This window comes from Cervus elaphus, chromosome 31, assembly GCF_910594005.1.
Source record: "Cervus elaphus chromosome 31, mCerEla1.1, whole genome shotgun sequence".
Lineage (NCBI taxonomy): Eukaryota > Metazoa > Chordata > Mammalia > Artiodactyla > Cervidae > Cervus > Cervus elaphus.
In genome coordinates this window covers 41,107,472-41,130,924 of record NC_057845.1, presented here as the reverse complement: position 1 = coordinate 41,130,924, position 23,453 = coordinate 41,107,472, and the positions used below count along the sequence as shown (strand labels likewise).

General features: G+C 38.7%; 1 protein-coding gene across 1 annotated transcript in view; it reads right to left on the bottom strand.

Annotated features, from left to right (window-relative positions):
- The window catches only part of EPHA6 (EPH receptor A6), a 924,354-nt gene that overhangs the window by 7,795 nt on the left and 893,106 nt on the right, over positions 1 to 23,453 (bottom strand). Inside the window, exon 16 of the mRNA XM_043892992.1 lies at positions 11,967 to 12,160. Coding sequence (XP_043748927.1) covers positions 11,967 to 12,160 — 194 coding nt within the window. The remainder of the gene's footprint in view (positions 1 to 11,966; positions 12,161 to 23,453) is intronic.

The following is a 23,453-nucleotide window of genomic DNA, read 5'->3' as shown; positions in this document are numbered from 1 at the left end:
GGAAATAGCCACTCAAGTCCAAGAAACCCAGAGAGTCCCAAACAGGATAAACCCAAGGCGCAACACCCCAAGACACATATTAATCAAATTAACAAAGATCAAACACAAAGAACAAATATTAAAAGCAGCAAGGGAGAAACAACAAATAACACACAAAGGGATTCCCATAAGGATAACAGCTGATCTATCAATAGAAACCCTCCAGGCCAGAAGGGAATGGCAGGACATACTGAAAGTAATGAAAGAAAATAACCTACAACCTAGATTACTGTACCCAGCAAGGATCTCATTCAGATATGAAGGAGAATTCAAAAGCTTTACAGACAAGCAAAAGCTGAGAGAATTCAGCACCACCAAACCAGCTCTTCAACAAATGCTAAAGGATCTTCTCTAGACAGGAAACACAGAAAGTGTGTATAAACGTGAACCCAAAACAACAAAGTAAATGGCAACGGGACCACACCTATCAATAATTACCTTAAATGTAAATGGGTTGAATGCCCCAACCAAAAGACAAAGATTGGCTGAATGGATACAAAAACAAGACCCCTATATATGCTGTCTACAAGAGACCCACCTCAAAGCAAGAGACACACACAGACTAAAAGTGAAGGGCTGGAAGAAAATATTTCACGCAAATGGAGACCAAAAGAAAGCAGGAGTCGCAATACTCATATCAGATAAAATAGACTTTCAAATAAAGGCTGTGAAAAGAGACAAAGAAGGACACTACATAATGATCAAAGGATTAATCCAAGAAGAAGATATAACAATTATAAATATATATGCACCCAACACAGGAGCACCGCAATATGTACGGCAAACACTAACGAGTATGAAAGAGGAAATTAATAGTAACACAATAATAGTGGGAGACTTTAATACCCCACTCACAACTATGGATAGATCAACTAAACAGAAAATTAACAAGGAAACACAAACCTTAAATGACACAATAGACCAGCTAGACCTAATTGATATCTATAGGACATTTCACCCCAAAACAATCAACTTCACCTTTTTCTCAAGTGCACACGGAACCTTCTCCAGAATAGATCACATCCTGGGCCATAAATCTGGTCTTGGAAAATTCAAAAAAATTGAAATGATTCCAGTCATCTTTTCTGACCACAGTGCAGTAAGATTAGATCTCAATTACAGGAAAAAAATTGTTAAAAATTCAAACACATGGAGGCTAAATAACACGCTTCTGAATAACCAACAAATCATAGAAGAAATCAAAAAAGAAATCAAAATATGTATAGAAATGAATGAAAATGAAAACACAACAACCCAAAACCTATGGGACACTGTAAAAGCAGTGCTAAGGGGAAGGTTCATAGCATTACAGGCTTACATCAAGAAACAAGAAAAAAGCCAAATAAATAACCTAACTCTACACCTAAAGCAGTTAGAGAAGGAAGAAATGAAGAACCCCAGGGTTAGCAGAAGGAAAGAAATCTTAAAAATCAGGGCAGAAATAAATGCAAAAGAAACTAAAGAGACCATAGCAAAAATCAACAAAGCTAAAAGCTGGTTTTTTGAAAAAATAAACAAAATTGACAAGCCATTAGCAAGACTCATTAAGAAACAAAGAGAGAAGAACCAAATTAACAAAATTAGAAATGAAAATGGAGAGATCACAACAGACAACACTGAAATACAAAGGACCATAAGAGACTACTACCAGCAGCTCTATGCCAATAAAATGGACAACTTGGATGAAATGGACAAATTCTTAGAAAAGTATAACCTTCCAAAACTGAACCAGGAAGAAATAGAAGATCTTAACAGACCCATCACAAGCAAGGAAATCGAAACTATAATCAAAAGTCTTCCAGCAAACAAAAGCCCAGGACCAGATGGCTTCACAGCTGAATTCTACCAAAAATTTAGAGAAGAGCTAACACCTATCTTACTCAAACTCTTCCAGAAAATTGCAGAGGAAGGTAAACTTCCAAACTCATTCTATGAGGCCACCATCACCCTAATTCCAAAACCAGACAAAGATGCCACAAAAAAAGAAAACTACAGGCCAATATCACTGATGAACATAGATGCAAAAATCCTTAACAAAATTCTAGCAAACAGAATCCAACAACATATTAAAAAAATCATACACCACGACCAAGTGGGCTTTATCCCAGGAATGCAAGGATTCTTTAATATCCGCAAATCAATCAATGTAATACACCACATTAACAAATTGAAAGATAAAAACCATATGATTATCTCAATAGATGCAGAGAAAGCCTTTGACAAAATTCAACACCCATTTATGATTAAAACTCTCCAGAAAGCAGGAATAGAAGGAACATACCTCAACATAATAAAAGCTGTATATGACAAACCCACAGCAAGCATCACCCTCAATGGTGAAAAATTGAAAGCATTTCCCCTGAAATCAGGAACAAGACAAGGGTGCCCACTCTCACCACTACTATTCAACATAGTGTTGGAAGTTTTGGCCACAGCAATCAGAGCAGAAAAAGAAGTAAAAGGAATCCAGATAGGAAAAGAAGAAGTGAAACTCTTGCTGTTTGCAGATGACATGATCCTCTACATAGAAAACTCTAAAGACTCTTCCAGAAAATTACTAGAGCTAATCAATGAATATAGTAAAGTTGCAGGATATAAAATTAACACACAAAAATCCCTTGCATTCCTATATACTAACAATGAAAAAACAGAAAGAGAAATTAAGGAAACAATACCATTCACCATTGCAACAAAAAGAATAAAATACTTAGGAGTATATCTACCTAAAGAAACAAAAGACCTATACATAGAAAACTATAAAACACTGATGAAAGAAATCAAAGAGGACAAAAACAGATGGAGAAACATACCATGCTCATGGATTGGAAGAATCAATATTGTCAAAACGGCTATTCTACCCAAAGCAATCTATAGATTCAATGCAATCCCTATCAAGCTACCAAGGTATTTTTCACAGAACTAGACCAAAGAATTTCACAATTTGTATGGAAATACAAAAAACCTCGAATAGCCAAAGTAATCTTGAGAAAGAAGAATGGAACTGGAGGAATCAACCTGCCTGACTTCAGACTCTACTACAAAGCCACAGTCATCAAGACAGTATGGTACTGGCACAAAGACAGAAATATAGATCAATGGAACAGAATAGAAAGCCCAGAGATAAATCCACGAACTTAGGGACACCTTATCTTTGACAAAGGAGGCAAGGATATACAATGGAAAAAAGACAACCTCTTTAACAAGTGGTGCTGGGAAAGCTGGTCAACCACTTGTAAAAGAATGAAACTAGAACACTTTCTAACACCACACACAAAAATAAACTCAAAATGGATTAAAGATCTAAATGTAAGACCAGAAACTATAAAACTCCTAGAGGAGAACATAGGCAAAACACTCTCCGACATGAATCACAGCAGGATCCTTTATGACCCACCTCCCAGAATATTGGAAATAAAAGCGAAACTAAACAAATGGGACCTAATGAAACTTAAAAGCTTTTGCACAACAAAGGAAACTATAAGTAAGGTGAAAAGACAGCCCTCAGATTGGGAGAAAATAATAGCAAATGAAGAAACAGACAAAGGATTAATCTCAAAAATATACAAGCAACTCCTGCAGCTCAATTCCAGAAAAATAAATGACCCAATCAAAAAATGGGCTAAAGAACTAAACAGACATTTCTCCAAAGAAGACATACAGATGGCTAACAAACACATGAAAAGATGCTCAACATCACTCATTATCAGAGAAATGCAAATCAAAACCACAATGAGGTACCATTACACGCCAGTCAGGATGGCTGCTATCCAAAAGTCTACAAGCAATAAATGCTGGAGAGGGTGTGGAGAAAAGGGAACCCTCTTACACTGTTGGTGGGAATGCAAACTAGTACAGCCACTATGGAGAACAGTGTGGAGATTCCTTAAAAAACTGGAAATAGAACTGCCATATGACCCAGCAATCCCACTTCTGGGCATACACACGGAGGAAACCAGATCTGAAAGAGACACGTGCACCCCAATGTTCATTGCAGCACTGTTTATAATAGCCAGGACATGGAAGCAACCTAGATGCTCATCAGCAGATGAATGGATAAGGAAGCTGTGGTACATATACACCATGGAATATTACTCAGCCATTAAAAAGAATACATTTGAATCAGTTCTAATGAGATGGATGAAACTGGAGCCCATTATACAGAGTGAAGTAAGCCAGAAAGATAAAGAACATTACAGCATACTAACACATATATATGGAATTTAGAAAGATGGTAACGACAGCCCTATATGCAAAACAGAAAAAGAGACACAGAAGTACAGAACAGACTTTTGAACTCTGTGGGAGAAGGGGAGGGTGGGATGTTTCAAAAGAACAGCATGTATATTATCTATGGTGAAACAGGTCACCAGCCCAGGTGGGATGCATGAGACAAATGCTCGGGCCTGGTACACTGGGAAGATCCAGAGGAATCGGGTGGAGAGGGAGGTGGGAAGGGGGATTGGGAGGGGGAATACGTGTAAACCTATGGCTGATTCATATCAATGTATGACAAAACCCACTGAAAAAATAAATAAATAAATAAAGAAAAATAAATAAATAAATAAAAATTTCAGAGTGTGATTTTGCCCAAGATGTTATAAAAATCCTAAATGCATAGAACCATGCCATAAATCTTGTGACTATTGCATGCTTTTGGGCAATATCTCTTTGTTCCAAATAATCTGACTCTCCACAGTGCTAAATTGGGAGCATGATTTATTTTTTGTCAGCCTTTTATTTTCAGTAAGTCATGAGGTTTTTTTAATTGACATTATTCAATTCTCATAATAAGGATGATAACTGGTAAAAAGTATGAAGGAAGGAAATTCAAAGCAAATTTGAAAATTATGTTGTTCTTCAGTTTAAAATTAGAGATATGTTTGAATATTAGGAAGGATAGATACAGGGTAGAAATAATATTATTTAACTATTTCCCACATCCTGAGTAGAGTTCTCAGCATATGGTCACTACACTCTGAGTAACATCACTGGACCTCAAGGAAAGTCCATTTTTTATATGTAAATAATTCCTGATGGCTCAGTGGGTAAACAATTGGTGTGCAATGCAGGAGACCCAGGAGACTCAGGTTCGGTTCCTGGGTTGGGAAGATCCTTTGGAGAAGGAAATGGCTACCCACTCCAGTATTCTCGCCTGGAAAATCCTGTGGACAGAGGAGCCTGGCAGGCTACAGTCGATGGGGTCACAAAGAGTCGGACACGACTGAGCAACGGAGGACACACGGAGGCACAGAAATAGATTTCATTTCACACGTCAACAACGATTCATTGCCAGCGGTAATCAAAATGTGGTCTTAAAAAGGACACAGAGGCAGCATCCGGGCTCTGTGACAAAGTAATGTTTGCCATAACAAGGAGAAGAAGCAGAGCAGATATTTGCCAACACTGGAAAAGTTCAATCTACAAAAATGCCTGAGGATGTAATTCTGGAACTTTGTGGCTGCTACATTTTCTCCATTTCTTTATTTTGTTGTAGTTACTATTTTCTTTTTTCAAGTAATGTTCTTCAAGTGGCTAAGCACTGCAAGAGGATGTGGAAGGAATATATAGACAATGTGTTTCCTTCTTATGTCCATGAGAAGGCATATTTATGTTCTATATCCTCGTATTTGCTTAGCAGAACATAAAATAACAGGCTGTGCACTGCTACAAATTCTTTTTGGAACTTTTATACACTTCATCTATGAAGTCTGAGAAGTCCAGATAACATTTATCTGGAGATGCAAAAATGTAACTTGTTTTCCAATAATCGTATTTCTGAAACTGAAGTACTGGAAAAAATCTCACAATTTTGGATGACTGTATACTCTGCAGTGGAAAGAACAGGCTTTGCGGTTGGTAGCTCTCACTCAAATTCCTGACTCAGTAATTACCTGCTGCGTGTTGCTGTTGTTCAGTCACTCAGTTGTGTTTGACTCTTTGCACACCCATGGACTGCAGCACGCCAGGCTTCCCTGTCCATCACCAACTCTTGGAGCTTGCTCAAACTCATCTCCAATGAGTCCATGTTGCCATCCAACCATCTCATCCTCTGTCGTCCCCTTCTCCTCCTGCCTTCAATCTTTCCCAGCATCAGGGTCTTTCCCAATGAGTCAGCTCTTTGCATCAGGTGGCCAAAGTACTAGAGCTTCAGCTTCAGCATCAGTCCTTCCAATGAATATTCAGGGTTGATTTCCTTTAGGATTGACTGGTTTAATCTCCTGGCAGTCCAAGAGACTCTCAAGAGCCTTCTCCAACATCACAATTCAAAAGCATCAATTCTTTGGCACTCAGCCTTCTTTATGGTCCAACTCTTGCATCCATTCATGACTACTGGAAGAACTATAGCTTTGACTATATGGATCTTTGGTGGCAAAGTAATGTCTCTGCTCTGCTTTTTAATATGCTGTCTAGGTTTGTCATAGCTTTTCTTCCAAGGAGCAAGCGTCTTTTAAATTCATGGCTGCAGTCACCACCTGCAGTGATTTTGGAGCCCAAGAAAATAAAGTCTGTCACTGTTTTCATTGTTTCCCCAATTATTTGTCATGATGTTAGTTTTTTGAATGTTGAGTTTTAAAGCAGTTTTTTCACTCTCCTCTTTCATCTTCATCAAGAGGCTCTTAGTCCCTCTTTGCTTTCTGACATAAGGGTGGCATCATCTGCGTATCTGAGGTTATTGATATTTCTCCTGGAAAGCTTGATTCCAGCTTGTGCTTCATCCAGCCCAGAATTTTGCATGATGTACTCTGCAAATAGGTTAAATAAGCAGGGTGACAATATACAGCCTTGACATACTCCTTTCCCGATTTGGAACCCATCTGTTGTTCCACATCCAGTTCTAACTGGTGTTTCTTGACCTGCATACAGGTTTCTCAGGAGGCAGGTTAGATGGTCTGATATTCCCATCTCTTTAAGAATTTTCCACAGTTTGTTTTAATCCACACAGTCAAAGGCTTTAGTGTAGTCAATGAAGCACTGACTTCTCATTTCAATTCCAGAAATGAGAATTTCTAGAATTTGCTTGTTTTTACTATGATCCAACAGATGTTGGGAATTTGATCTCTGGTTCCTCTGCCTTTTCTAAATCCAGCTTAAACATCTGGAAATTCTCAGTTCACGTACTGTTGAAGACTAGCTTGTAGAATTTTGAGCACTACTTTGCTAGCATGTGAAATGAATGCAATTGTGCAGTGGTTTGAACATTCTTTGGCATTGCCTTTCTTTGGGACTGGAATGAAAACTGACCTTTTCCAGTCTTATGGCTGCTGCTGAGTTTTCTAAATTTGCTGTGTACCCTTGGGAAATTTAGCCTCTTTTGAGTTTCTGATTTCTCACATGAAGGATGGAGATAACAGGATTAAATGACATGACAGATAAACATGCCTAGTACAATGACTGGCTCATAGTAGGTTTTCAACAAACAGCAGTAATAATTACTGTAGATAATGATGATAGTAATTTCTATCAGTATTAGCATTGATATTGGCATCAGTATTATTATCATATTGTGGCAACAGTTCATGTGAGTTGAATTTAGATTTTCTAATGGGTAGAAGTTTCACACTTCCTGATTAATATTTAATAGTCTGTCTTTCATCCACAAAGCTTTGCTTATCACTTAGTTGCATTGGTTTTGGCCAGCCTGTGATTTCTCTGTCATGAGAAACAACATTAAAAGTACTAGTTATAAACATTAAACAGAACAAGTTGTCCATTACTTGGTTTATAAACAATTTAATAAGTGGGAATTATGGATAGCCTAGGCAGCACTTAGCAAGATGTTTTAAAAAATGAACAGAAGCATTTATATCAAATTGTTGAAAGTTATTGCCCTCAGAAGACAGCATTATAGGTGCTTTATTAATCGGATGGAGGGAGGTAGCACAATTTAGCCTTATAATGTTTACTTGAAGTTCTCTAAAGCAGAGGATATTGATTTGAGCTTTTCCCTACCTTCATGGTTCATACATCACTGGAAATCAAGTGCTTGAAAGTTCAACAGTTGACTTATATGTACTGAGGCAAGTGGTGGTTCCGGTTCCTAAGAACTTAAATATTATAAAATCTTTAACTATGGCCCAGCAGGTAATGCGAATATTCCTTTCTGCCTTGGCTTGGGTGGAATATGATTTCTGTCATGGACTGGTCCATCTGGTCAAATGCTGCCTTTTTCTGAATGCTACCTTATAGCTGATGCTTTCAAGGAGCCCATAATCTGTAAAATTCTCTGTGACATTCTGGTGATCTGGAGCAGGGACTGGAAGAAAGAGCTATTTTCCTATTGCACTGCAGTAGTGTCCAAAATGGCACTGGCCAGCTGACTTCCGCCTAGTGCACTCAGTGGGTTCTGGTGTAAAGAGGAAACAGGGCTAGGGCTTGAAGAGGTTGGACAGTGAGTGTGCAGGGCAATGTGGGTGGGGTGGGGAGTGACAGCCACTTCTTAATATTAAACTGTTGGACCCAGATGTAACTCTGGATTCCATGGTAATATGCGTGCTTGGGGTTGAGAGTAACTCTAAGATTGATCCTCAGGGTCAGGGGAAAGGGAGTGTTTCAAGGGGCACGGGCAGGCCTGCTCCTATTGCCATTCTCTATGGAGCCTTGGCCTCAGGCTGGGTCTTTCTCCCAGGGGCTGGGAATCATGTGACAGCTACAGATACTTCTTTGAAAAGAAGTTATAAGATATCACTGTACTGTGAATCAAAGTGAAGGTATCTTGAAATTCATTCATGAAAGAATGACTGCTTATATTACCAAGGTACTTTCTCAAATTATTTTTTACAATCAATTGGATTTAAGTCTATACCTGTAATATCACTACATTCACCTATATATCCACATACTTTCTTGAGTAGGCGAGAAAGTAGGAAGACTGGGGATTTCACAGAATACTCCCATGGCGGTGTGCCAGGCACAAGAAAGTCAGCATTATTTGGAGTGGTTGTTTCAAATAATAAAAGCCTTCTCTGACCAGTGATTTTTTTTCTATTGGGTATTCTGTCTTTTGAAAGAAAAATTAAGGTTTATGAAATTTCCAGTATCACTCACATAAAATTATTAAGCTGTGGGTTTCAGCCTTCCTCCTCCTTTTTCATCACCTTAATTTTTTCCCCTATTACTACACTGTCAAGAGAACAGATAAAAGCTTTTTGGGTGAATTCTTGAGAAAAAAAGCAATTAGAGTGTAATAAAAACCATGGGGACCTAGTGGGTGAGAGAGTTATGTCAGTGAAGGCATGTGAGAGAACCTTGGAAGCTGGGGGATCGTAGAGAAAAGGAGATACAGGAGAGTTTAATAGGAGCTGCTGTGGATTATACTCTTAGACTCCTTCACCTGTTTGAGATGTACATGGGAGGACAGACTGCAATTCTATGCTCCAACACGTCTCCTTAGTCTAACATCACTCGGCAAAGGGAGACTAGATTTGGAATTTTGGGGATGGAGGGGCAATGTCACTGCTTTGTAAGCATAAAACAAAGCAGGCATCCTGTTGCTAACACCGCCGTCCTTCAACCTACCACATCTCTTTCCCCCAAGCAGTCTCAGTGCTCTAGGATCAGGGTGGGTGGATGGCCCTGGAAGTGAGGGGATGGAAATTGGTAACTCGGGCTGCTTTGAAAACAAGAATGCTGATAAAGGTTCAGGCATGATACCCATATAACTCTGGTTCCTTTTGCTTTCCAACAAAAGTATACTGAGAGCAAAATCTGTAGCTATATGTCTTTGTCAGAAACAAGGAGAGCAAATCAGTCAGAAAGACTTCCAACTGGACCCCCAAAGATTAGCGTTTAGAACTCAATTAAAACTTCTAACTTTCTATAAGGCCCAGCTCCTGGCCGGCCTGTGATGTGCCATCACAGAGCCTGCCTTCCTCTGGCCTTATTGCACATACCCTGTTAAACCACAATGCCTAGCCCTCAGATACCAGCCCTCATATGGACTTGACCTCTGGATCATTTGTACTTTTTGGTATTTTCTCATCTTAGAGTCGTTATCATTATTTCCCAAATATTATGAACATTTATTACTTGAAAAAGCAGGGAAGAATTCTTTATCTGCTTTTCTTCAAAAAGAAGGCTCTTACCTGCCCGGTTCTACAGTCAAAGAACAGTCAGAGAGCTCCGCTGGCGGGCACTGGCTGTGGAGTCCATTCACCCTGCACCACAAGACGCCCAGATTAAATCATTTCAGACTCAGTCCACATCCTAGCAGCACTTTCTCCCCAACATCAAAGCATACTTGTCTCTTCAATAAAAACATAAAAATAAAGCCCAAGAAACACTTTCTCCAACTACTTCTTTTTCTCTTCAGAGACAGATTTTTTGAGAAACCAGTATTGGACGTGGTACTTGGTATTGCTCTTCCCTCTGACCTCATGTTCATTGCTCCCCCATCATGTCTGTCTTACACAATGTTACTGAAAACGCACTTGCAAAGGCCACCCGTGAATTCCTAAGTGCAGAGTTGTTCAATTCAATGGACACACTTCGTTTTTATCTTACTGGTGCTTTGTGAAGCCTGGGACATTAAACTCCTTGGAACTGTTTTCCTTTCTGGCTTCTACGATACTGCTCCTTCCTACTTTCCTCATTACCTGTCTGACTGATTTTTCCCTGTCTCCATTGCATACTTCTCCACAGGTCAGTTCTTAACTCTTGGTGTTCCAGGGGGTGACATTCTTCCTGTTTCTCTGCCCTGACCTTTCCTAGGTTGGCTTGCTGCCAACATTTGACAGTCCCTGCTTCCCGTCTTGATCCTTGTTTCACACTTTCAGTTTAAATCAGCCCTGGAGTGATGTTTCAGAAATGCAAATGTGATCAGGCTGTTCTCTTGCTTAAAATCCTTCAAGGGCTGCCCACCGCTTTTATGATAAAATCCAAAGTGGCACCTCCACCCCACCCTCATCACTCCAGTTTCCTGTGCTGGACTGCTTGAGGGAAGACGGCTAGAGTAATAGTTTAATCTCTAGCTATTTCATGCTTGGCTTCACTTTACTGAGGCTGCCAATTAATGATTTAGAGGTGAACTCTTCTGTGCTCTGCTGTGAACTGAGGCTTGTTTTGAGTCCTTGAAGAGCCTTTGCCTTATTGTCACTCAAACCGGCATTGACTTGAACTTCTGACCTAAAGCTGAACATCTGCATAGCCTATTGGCCAGGAGAGTAAGCTTTGAATGTGCTTTGGTTATGTTTAAATCCAATTTGGTCTAAATTAAGAAATGTATTTTCAGCTTGATAGTGTTTTAAATGTAGTATGTTCAGACATAGGTGGTAGTGTTGTGTGTTTTTTTTTTTCCTCCCATTCTACTCGCCCTCTTATAATTGCTTTTCAGACAGAAGTTAGTAGATCTTCTCAACTCTACTGACTTTTATAAAATGGAAGATGAACTCCTGCATTTTCTTGTCTTGTCATCTGTCCTTTTCTAGTTTTAGCAATGGAAAGTAACAACAGCTGGATGTGATCATATCAGCAGGAAACATCCTTGCTGCTGGCTGATTCACAAATTGCCCCTGTTTTGCTTGCCATTTCAAATAGAGGGACAGAATACTGAATGGACAAGAAAATTAAAGGGGCTTCACACACATACACATGCACACATTCTACTTATAAGGAAAAATCAGTGAATCAAGAAAGGAATTATACATACTATAGACCCACACAGGAAAAAATATTTAAAAAGGGATTCATAAAGATTAGATATGGAGAAACAGAAAGGGGGAACCTGCTTTCTTGTGGAAAAAATCATTTTTAAAAAAATGTTAATAAATTGCTTTTTCAGCTGATAAATATGGCTTACATAAAATAGCCTAAAAAGTCGACAACCAAGACAGTTATCAAGGCAAACTTTCTCCTCTTTACCTGTTAGTCTTGTCTGCAGCCTGAAAGAAATCATGATTGTCAAGGGGGAAAATCAACATTATGCGTCTTACACAAGGATGTCCTCTACCAGGGTGTGGAGGGCACTGGGATTGCGGATCAGTTTGTCAAGGAAGCTGACAATGTCAGTAAATTTTGGTCTGTGATTTCTCTCCTTCTGCCAGCAGCGGAGCATCAGCTGGTGTAGAGATGCCGGACAGCCCATGGGAGCCGGGAGTCTGTAACCCTCTTCAATGGACAGGATGACCTAAATGCAAACATACACAGGTTATCCTCTTACTTCTGGGGACAAACAATACACACACTAAGTTATAATTCCTTTTATACAGGAAGTGGAAGCTAAAACATTGGTAAGCATGAAAACTCCTTGTGAGTGCATGTAGTCTAGACAAGGATAAATACAACAATTGTGAACAAGAATTACAAGTATCTTAGTAGCATCTGCTGACTCCTCTTGAGAGGAAAAATATGTTTTTTAAACTTGTGGTATAGAGATGAGAGGTTAAACTTCATCACAATGTCTAGAAATAGTTTTTGTGTGATTTAGCTGGAATGTCTCAAAACCCAATTAGGACATCAGAAAGTCAGCCTAATATGGATTTAGTGAAAAACCATATGTGACAAATGTTTTAGTAAAACTGTACTTCTGCTGAACTCCTGAATCACTTTTTATTCTTTTATAATAATGTCAGTGCATATTCTTTTTGCAGCCATCCTTCCTTCTTTTTTTTTTATTTGCCATTTAATTCCTCTTCACTTACTTCTGGCTTTCCCCTAGTCTCACACTGACATGATTATGAAGTCCTTCCAGAATTTCTAAGGTCATTTAGTCTTTGAAATGCTATCAGTGTTCAGTTTAAGACCACAGAGCAACAGGACATTTAGCCTGAGTATCCTCTGGGCTAGCACTCTCTAACAGAACTTTCCATGATGACAGAAATACTCCCTCTGTTCAATGTGGTAGCAAGTGGTCACGTGGCTACTGAGCACTTGAAATGTGGCTAGTAAGAGTGAGGAGCTGAATTTTACTTCCAGTTAATTTTAATTAATTGACCTTACATTTTAAATAGCCACAGGGGCAAGTGGTTACCATATGGGACAAAGCAGCTCTAGGGAAAGGAATCTCTGTAAAGCCAAAGTTAAGAGTAACAACAAGATGACAATAATTTTATTTTATTTTTTTTGGTACTTAAGAAATCACATACAAATAAGGTAAGATATTTACTATTTATCTGTTTAATATATAACCCACTGGAATTTCCTAATCGTGCGGTAAAATTGACCTGGAATTTATGTAGTTTATTTTTAAATGAAGAGTTCAAAAGTATTCATGTAACTATTCTTACATTATCTCTGGGGGAAAGACAAAAGAAAGGGTTTATTTTTGTATTTTTGATGGAAAATTGAGGGACAGACTGATATTTAAAGAGAAGCAATCTCACCTCTTCCCCATGCCAACAACAAACATACAAAATGCAAATGTAAATACTGTTATCAGTGCTCTCTTTATTTTAGCACCCTCTATGCATTTTCACTTTCTATAATTAAAAAAAAACTCATTTTCTTTTTTATATGACACCATATGACATGACTCTAAGATATCAATAATTTATGCTAGAAGTAGCCTGTAAAAAGAAGCAATAATAGGCTGCAGGAACCTCCTCTTAACTGCTAAGCTTAGCTTTTTAGTAATAGGGAATTTTTCATAATCCCATCAGTGTCTTTGTGACCAGAACACTTTAACCTATCAGAATACTAGCTTTTTTTCCTGTTCATTTTATATCTATTATTAAATGTGATGTTTTTTCTTATCTGTTTTCTGACTATTTTTGCTATTGACTAGGCCTGAATTTTAACACATTTTGCAACACATTTTAGTAAAACAGGATATGTATAAAAATGCTTGTAATGCACCAAAACTACTGTGGATAGCTTTAAAAAGTATCTAAGAAAAATAGGATAGAATTCCATTATAGAAAGACTTTAAAATCCCACCCCAGGAGACCTCCCTAGGTAATTTCAGAGTTACCTAATTATAAGTGCATAGAATAGATGACAAGTGAAGTTATAGTCTGAGAAAAAAATTAGCTGCCTTTATTAAGCATCATGTGCTAAATGCTTTGCATATTTTTTTCATTTACTGCTTAAAATAACTCAATATGGTAGTTAGTATTATCCTTATTCTTAAATGAGGAAATTTAGACTCAGATAAGTTAGGAAACTTGCCTAAATTCACACAGCATAGGCAGCAGAGTTGAAATATGAACTTAGTTCCTTACAGCTTCCAAACTTGTCCTCTGCCTATTCCCCAGGAACACTTCTCAATTCTCATGAAAATGTCTTCCTCTCGTGTTTTATATCAATTGTTTTATATCAATTTTAGGAGTGATGATTACCATTTTATCTTTTGTTGTATATCTGCTAACTGGACTTCAAATCCAATCCTAAGTTTTATAATAAGGATAAATCAAAAACATATTTACTTCATAGTCTGCAAAATGTAATCTCTGGCTGAACAGAGTAGTTCCTGAATGCTTCTGAGTCCTGTACACATTTCTATTATTGCATTTATTACACTGCATTATAATTTTTCACCTGCTTCCACTCAGGTGAAATACACTTGAAAGCAGAATTTCATCTCTATATTTTATATATTTATCCCTAATTATGGTACCTGATGCATTAATAAATGTTATTGACCCAAACAAAAGCTGTTAGAGGAAATTTTGGGGTTTGTCTTGATATAGGAGCAGATTCTTAGAAAATCTAGAGTTTCAACTACCCAAGAGGGATTCAAAGCAGAAGCAAGTCAGCATTTGAAGTGCCTCAGAAATAAATATTCATAAAAAATTGGGACATCAAGCAGTATTGTTCAAAATGATCTCCTGATTTCTCTCTGGTTTGGCTGGACAATAAGCCAAGTGAGACTGGGCCATGTTCTTCTCTAAGACAAAGGCACTGGACCCAAAGTCAGATTCCTGTAAAGACTGGTGGCTTCTTCCTCCTGTCCAGAAGGTTTACTGTTTCCCATGACCCAGACATCCTTAGCTGCTGGAGAGCTGACTTTTCCACACAACTCCTGTAAACAGTTGACACCCAAATCCAGATTGCCTGGTGCCAAGCAAGCTGTCTATTCTCTTTTGACAAAGTTGCTCTCATGAGTGTCCTGTAGGAAGAGACAGTGACAAGAAAGTGGGGTCCTTCACCTGGAACCTTTATCCACAATGTGTTCAGCAAGTGTCTAATCCCCCCATGCCTTTCCGTGGGGATACTGGGAGACGTGGGGACTCATGACATTTCTCCTTGCTAATCCCCAAGTTTAAAGTTCTCCCTGTTCTTTAACTTGTAACTTTCTGAAATTTGTCCTGAGCCCTGGTTCATGACAGATGTCAATCATGAAGGTCCCACCTTACAGGAAATGCTAATAACAACAACAGTGACAATAATAATTACTAACAATTATTGAGAGCTCTTGACTACTTCCAGGTGCCATTTCTAAGTGATTTACATGTGTCAACTCTTTTAATCCTCACAGTAATATTATGTGGTAGGTACTATTTTTATTCCCAGTTTACAGACAAGGAATGTAAACATAGAGAAGTTCAACTGGCAAACACCACACACCTAAAAGTTTTGAATTAGAAGGGAGCTAGAGAAGAGACTTGAGCAATATGATTCACAAAATGGTTAAAATATACAACATATTTCTAATGGATTTTTTATTTGTCCAAAGAGAAAAAGATTCATCACTTAAAATGTGCTGTTAAACATACCATGTATAAGGGATAGCATAATGAGTAAGAAACATCTCTGTCTTTAGGAAACGTATATTCTAATGAAGGTGACCAAGGAGTCTGCGTATGGAACATGCCATGTAGAACAGGGAGTCATGGAAACTTGTCAGAAGAGTACCTGTCTGAGTCTCTGGGAGAGGACACCTCCTGAATGTAGAAGGTAGCAGGGTCCATTAGATTAGATGGCTTAAAGCTCAGCATTCAGAAAATGAAGATCATGGCATCTGGTCCCATCATTTCATGGCAAATAGATGGGGAAACAGCGGAAACAGTGTCAGACTTTATTTTTTGGGCTCCAAAGTCACTGCAGATGGTGATTTCAGCCATGAAATTAAAAGATGCTTACTCCTTGGAAAGCAAGTTATGACCAACCTAGATAGCATATGAAAAAGCAGAGACATTACTTTGCCAACATAGGTTGGTCTAGTCAAGGCTATAGTTTTTCCAGTGGTCATGTATGAATGTGAGAGTTGGACTGTGAAGAAAGGTGAGTGCTAAAAAATCGATGCTTTTGAACTGTGGTGTTGAAGAAGATCTTGAGAGTCCCTTGGACTACAAGGAGATCCAACCAGTCCATCCTAAAGGAGATCAGTCCTGGGTGTTCATTGGAAGGACTGATGCTGAAGCTGAAACTCCAATACTTTGGCCACCTGATGTAAAGAGTTGACTCAATGGAAAAGACCCTGATGCTGGGAGGGATTGGGGGCAGGGGGAGAAGGGGACGACAGAGGATGAGATGGCTGGATGGCATCACTGACTCAATGGACATGAGTTTGAGTAAACTCTGGGAGTTGGTGATGGACAGGGAGGCCTGGCGTGCTGCGATTCATGGGGTTGCAAAGAGTCGGACACGACTGAGCGACTGAACTGAACTGAACTGAAGAGAGATGTGATCTAATTGGGGAATTAATGTAGATTTCTGTAACTAGACCAGATTCTTCAAAGAGAAGAATGGTGAGGTTTGAGGCTGGAAGGTTAAGTAAAAACTATGTTTCTTGAGATCATGAATGATTTTGCATGCTATAAACACAGACTTTATGCAAAGGGGAGAAGGGTTTTGGCAAGTAGATGGTATTAGATTCACCTGTTGGAAGCTCACTCTGACTGCACTATGAAGAGTGGGACGATAGGGAAGGCCAGGAAGGAGGCTTGCAGTGATCCAGGCAAGAAGTCAGGATAGCCTTAGTTGAAGCAGAGGCCGTGGGGTACAAGCAGTAGATTGATTTGATGGGAATGTAGGACTGGGGTGAGCTTAGATCGGGAAGTAGAGGGAGAAGAGAAGATTGACTTCTAGGGTTTTAGCTTGGTCGAGGAAACAAAGGAGGGGGTGCAATTTTGGGGCTGGAGTGACCATGAATTAAATTTTCTATGAGCTTCCTGGTTTCTGGTTCAAGTAACATATGAAACTTTGAGAGCTTATTATATGTCACTTTCTGGGCTAGGTATTAACTTCCATGTGAGTGTGGTTATACATATCTTGTAGGTAAGAAAACTGAAGCTCTAACTGATGAACAGATTGTGTTAGATTCACATAGCTAGCAATTTCCTGAAGACTGGACCAATATTATCACCTTGGTAGCCTCTGAATCATGACGGTGGTAGAAAAAAATCTATCCTGAGTCTTGTGCTGCGTTCCAGACTCATCCCCTAGAATTAAAACTTGAGCTTCTTGTACACATTTACACGTTCCATGCTTTCACTCTCACACACCTGCTGATGACTTTCATTCTTGTAGCTCCAGTTCAGCTTTCTCTCAAGATTTCTACTACCATCTCTGGGATATACCACTTCATAAAGTTGTCATACAGATGATATGATTTTTTTTTTTTTTTGCTGTTGTTCAAAACTAACCTTTTTCCTAACTTTGGCATTTCTGTCCTCTGAAAAGGGTAGCATTCTTTTTCCAGTGATTTAAGTCAGAGATCAGTGGGTCCTCTGGGCTTCTGTCTTTCCTGGTGCTCAAAACTAACTTAGATGTTGATTCCACCAACTTCATATACTTTAAATACAGCCCATTTTTAATCCTCTTTTCAAATGATTTATTTTTCATTTTGATCACTGCAACAGCCACTTAATTAGTCTTTCTGTCTCTCCTCTAACTCCCTCAACAACTCCTGCAGTGCACCCGAAGCAATCCTGCTGGTGTGAAACTGTGATCCCCCTCCTTCCACATCCGGAACTCTGTGGCGGCTCACCGTGACCCGGGCTCCCAGGCCTCACCCTGGCGCTGTCCTGATCCTCCTCTGCGTTGGCCACAAAAGACTTGCACTCTCTGAGCTGGGCAAGCTGAGTTCAAGAGCAGGAACTATTTCTTTTTTCCATGAGTTCCCGGCATCTAAAACAATGCCTTGTCAAATCAAAGAGTGAGCTTCAATTGTCGTACATGTGATCTATGAAAGCTGTATATTAACCTTTGTCTTCATAAACATGTCTTCTGTGGGAAGCTTTGTTTTATAGGCATTTCTGGTTCCCTACTTAAGGGCTGACAGGCAGCCAGAAGCATATGGAGTGCTTCATCTAAAAGACTAAATGAGATTTGTTTTAGGATATGAAGGGGTGATAATTACTAGAGAGAATTTTGTTAATAGTACGGTTTTATGACAGCTGTAGGCTGCCATCCTTTGGAGAAGAATTATGCAAGGTTATACCCTTATTTTAAAGTGTAAGAAGAAAATTAAAATAAAGTGAAAAAATATGAAAATGACTGCAGTGATAACTTCTGTGCAGAGGTAGAAGGAATTAGATTTTGTCAGAAGTTATTATCTAAAACCTGGCGGGTTATTCTAAATAGATCATATTGGTTCCTTGTCATTGACACTACAATTTTTAGCATCCTAGAAACAACACCAGGCTCAGTTTGGGCATGTAGCAGACTGTTCCTTTGTTGAATTTGATGCGTTTTCCAATTGTGCTGAAGGTTTCTGAATCAAAGAAGACAATGTGAACCTTTTATTAAACTAGGCAAACAAGGAGCAGACAGTCAATAGGAAGACACTGAGATATCCTGAACCATGCCGCTGAACAAGGAATGTTTGGGCTGTGCAGGGCAACATTATGTTATAACACTGCTCAATATCTCCCAAAGAGAAGCACAGTGAATTTAGTTATTCATACTTCCTTTTAAAGTAAACTGTCTCAAAATTTTAGCAAGAGCTGAAATGTACAGTAGTAAATGGAATGTGAAATGATTTTATTTTTGTCCTCTCTCTAAACATTCATCATGACTTTGCAGAAAATCTGTAATTTCAAGTTGAAGGTGGATGGTGAAGCAGAGTCCCAGTATATCCCTACTTTTTGTGATGATGATTATTTATAGATATAAGGACATTCAGATTTATAAAACAGTAAAACTGAAAGCCCTGGTAGTGTAGTTTTCTGATATGCAATGTAAAGGTTGTGTGTGCACAGGCAAAAGAAGGAAAGAAAAGAGAAAGGAAAGAAGTAGTTATAAGTAAATAGCATTTAAAATCTTATACCTACTTTCTTAGTCAATATTTTTCAACATACAGGAATTATAATTCAGTGGAAAGCAATCAAAACTCAAATAAAAATCAGTGTACATTGGAACAAAAAAAGGGGGATAGAGTAGTGAACATTCCCCTTGATGGCTTATCAGGTAAAGAACCTGCCTGCAATGCAGGAGACACAGGAGATCTTGGTTTGATCTTGGGTTGGGAAGATCCCTTGGAGGAGGAAATGGCAACCCACTCCAGTATTCTTGCCTGGAGAATCCCATGGACAGAGGAGCCTGGCAGGCTACAGTTCACGGGGTTGCAAAGAGTCAGACACAACTGAGAGACTAAGCACCTAAGAGTGGTGAAAGAATAAGATACAGACAGAAAACACTTTTTCTGAGGGAAATTTATAATTTGTAAATCACTAGGGTTAACACTCAGAAAACTAAGATCATGGCATCTGGTCCCATCACTTCATGGGAAATAGATGGGGAGACAGTGGAAACAGTGGCTGACTTTATTTTTTTGGGCTCCAAAATCACTGCAGATGGTGACTGCAGCCATGAAATTAAAAGACTCTTACTCTTTGGAAGGAAAGTTATGACCAACCTAGACAGCATATTAAAAAATAGAGACATTACTTTGCCAACAAAGGTCCATCTCGTCAAGGCTATGGTTTTTCCAGCAGTCATGTATGGATGTGAGAGTTGGACTGTGAAGAAAGCTGAGCACCGAAGAATTGATGCTTTTGAACTGTGGTGTTGGAGAAGACTCTTGAGAGTCCCTTGGACTGCAAGGAGATCCAACGAATCCATCCTGAAGGAGATCAGTCCTGGGTGTTCACTGGAAGGACTGATGCTGAACTGAAACTCCAGTACTTTGGCCAATGAGTTGACTCATTGGAAAAGACCTTGATGCTGGGAAGGACTGAGGGCAGGAGGAGAAGGGGACGACAGAGGATGAGATGGTTGGATGGCATCACCGACTCGATGGGCATGGGTTTGGGTAAACTCTGGGAGTTGGTGATGGACAGGGAGGCCTGGCGTGCTGCAATTCATGGGGTCGCAAAGAGTCGGACACGACTGAGCGACTGAACTGAACTGAACTGAGGGCATGGAAACATAAGGTTTCCTTTCTAACTTAAAGATAAATAATTTCTTAAAACTCTATACTTCAGACAGTTCTCCAATCTTATTTTACAGAAGTCTCCATAGAATGTCAAGGACCTATAAAAATGGGGAATGTTCATCCTCAGTAAGATACCAGTCAGATTGCTGAATGAGTGGACAAAATGGGGGAATATAGGAAGTGTAGCCCTCTTACAGGTTAAAAGGTTGCTGATGATATGTTTTATGGTTCGGAAAATCTTTCGCCCTAACAGTTGAAAGTCATACTTCTTGAGACTGAGATAATTAAAACTTTCTATGCAACCATGCTTCAGTGTGTAAGGAGTGGAATGAGCTTTAGTGAAGGAGTCACATGAACTGCCCTGGAGTCCTGAAATGTCACTGACAAGCTCTATGATTGGGCAATTCTCTGTCTCCTCATTAAGAGAGAAAAAAAAAAGAGCCTGGATTCAGTACTTGTGACAGTACCTTTCAGCTCAAAAAGCTGTGTTTCTAGGGTCAGTGAAACTGAAGGCTTAACCTGCAGGATCTCTGGGGACATCTCTTGATCTCCAAGTTTTTTGACAGCCAGATCTAGACTTGGAACCCCTTGAAAGGACTGTTTCCCACAGAGCTCCAAGTGTAGGGAGACAAAAATCCAGATGGGCCAAAGTATATCATAGTAAACTAAGATTAGGAAGATTTGGGGAGCAAAGATATTCTTTACTAGGCAGATTCCCACCAACAAAGTATATTTTTTGAAATATAAAAACAATGTAAAGACATATTCCAAATCTCCATTTTTGAAATATATTTTTCTTTCAGAAGACAATGTTCTTAAAACTCAGGCTCATTTTTCCAAGTCCTCTCTGGGGGGAAAAAAAAACCAAAACAAACTTTTCTTCACTGGTGCAAACATTTCAAATTGAGAAAGATAACAGGCAACTTTTAGGGCTCATAAAAAATACCTAACCTGAACAAGGAAATGGCAGCTCACTCCAGTGTTCTTGCCTGGAAATCCCATGGACAGAGGAGCCTGGAGGGCCAGAGTTCATGGATTCGCAAATATTTGGACATGGCCAAACACACATGCATGCAAAAATACCTAAAATCTATGGAAAAATAGTTTATGAGTATACAGTAAAAGAGTATTTTTAAGATGCCCTCTTTATAAATAGGCTTTAAGGAGAACAAAAAATTATAAAAAATCTTAAGAGCAAAAGATTTTAAATTTCCTCCAAACAGAAATGGAAGGTATAGTTAATTTTTTTATGAAAATGTTTCTGGTATGCATATACCTTCAGCAAAAAAAAAAAGAATTCCCTTGAAAATTATACTGTGGTAGTAGCATACTGGTTATTGTTTTCCTCTACTTGGAACTTTATTATTTGAATTATTTACAATGGTGATAGAATCTCACAATATCCCCTATTACTCTTGTTTCTGTAACAGACATGCATTATGCTAGTGTAATTAGTGTATATTTAATTAAAATGTTGCTCCTGCCTATGTACCAATAGGAAAAATTATTTAAAAAAATGAGAAAAAGGTCATTTTGAAAATTGCTTTGGTAGAAACATATTCAAATAACTACAGAAATTCCCTCTGTAATATGGAAGGTTGAAATAATGGAAATGGGCCTTTAGCAGTTTACTGTATCTTACACAGATCATTACACAAGGACCATTACATAATAAAGCAGAGTTTCGAAAATCTAATCAGAAACAAAAATTGGAAATGACTGGACTCTCTGAATCATAAAATCATACCGCATTTGAAGGTAAGTGGATTCTACATATCCACCATTCTTGGCTAAAATACTGACCTATAGTTGAGAAAGGTTATAGAATTATGAAGACAAACAAGAAATATGGTAAAAGGTAATTTTCTTCCTTCTCAACTTTTGCAAAGAGGAATCAATTCAGATAAGGTCAAAGGTTATTTTCAACCACATCATCTATTAAAAATCCTAAAATTGAACTGCATTTTTTTTTTCTTCAGGTAAGCTTCAGGAAGCAATTTAAAGCAGAACTCACTATTATATAAAACCTTTTGAAAAGTAAGGAGAAGAAAAAATACAAAAACACTGAGGCAGCATTATGTTTCCTAGTAAACCTCAAATGAGATGTTCTCTGATAGCAGTTCTCTTTTTGGGAAATTGAACAGGCTTCGTAGCATATGCCTAAATGATACCATACCCAGGAGGCATTTGGGCTTCAAACTGCTTCAAGGCAAATCGTTTCTTTCTTTCTTTCTTTCCTTTTCTTTTTTTTAAAACATGCTAGGGAAAAACAAAACAGACAAAACCCAAGTCTCTAGTCTTGCATTCAGATCATTAGTTTGAGCGAAGTCACCGCTCATTTACGTGGTGCAAGTTTTTCCCTGACATATTAGCTCTGTGGGGATTTGGTTACTTAATGGTGCCTGCTGTTCATGTTTTGCTTGCATTTTCTTCAGTTAAGCACATTCCACAGTATAAGTGTTGGAAGAACTGCAATACCCTTGATGTCATCTTTGGAGCCAGCGTAGTTCCTAGCATTGCAATGTACTCCTATTATGTAGTAAACAACAATTATTTTGAACTTGGATGAAAATAACATAAAACATTACACTGTGATACCTTAAAAAAAAGTTTAAAAATGTTAGAAAACAGCAAGGAACTTTGTGCCTTCAATGTGCCTGTGGCATGTTTCTGGTAATAGGCTAAATATGTGGACCATTAGAATTTTATTTTAAGCTACTGCCTTAAACATTTTTAAGAAATACAATACAGTACATTTTATAAATTTTTAACATCAAGACAAAAAGTACTGCTGAAAAGATTTATACTTTCAAACAACAGTTGAGTCAATCCACATTCTTTTGCTGATAGGAAATAATAGAAACACTTGTGACACAGAGGCATACATAATTAAAGATGCTTTGATCTCATTTCATAGGGCTTATGTGGTATAGAGACTCCTTTAAAATTAAGACTTCTATAGTATAGCTCAGGGGTAAAAGCACATACTTTGGGGAAAGCAGGGGTCTCCAACTTCAGTTCTGTCATGGGTTGGGGCTTCCCTGGTGGCACCGGTGGTAAAAAAAACCCACCTGCCAACGCAGAAGACGTAAGAGAAGTAGGTTCGAACCCTGGGTCCGGAAAATCCCCTGGAGGAGGGCAAGCAACCTACTCTGGTATTTTT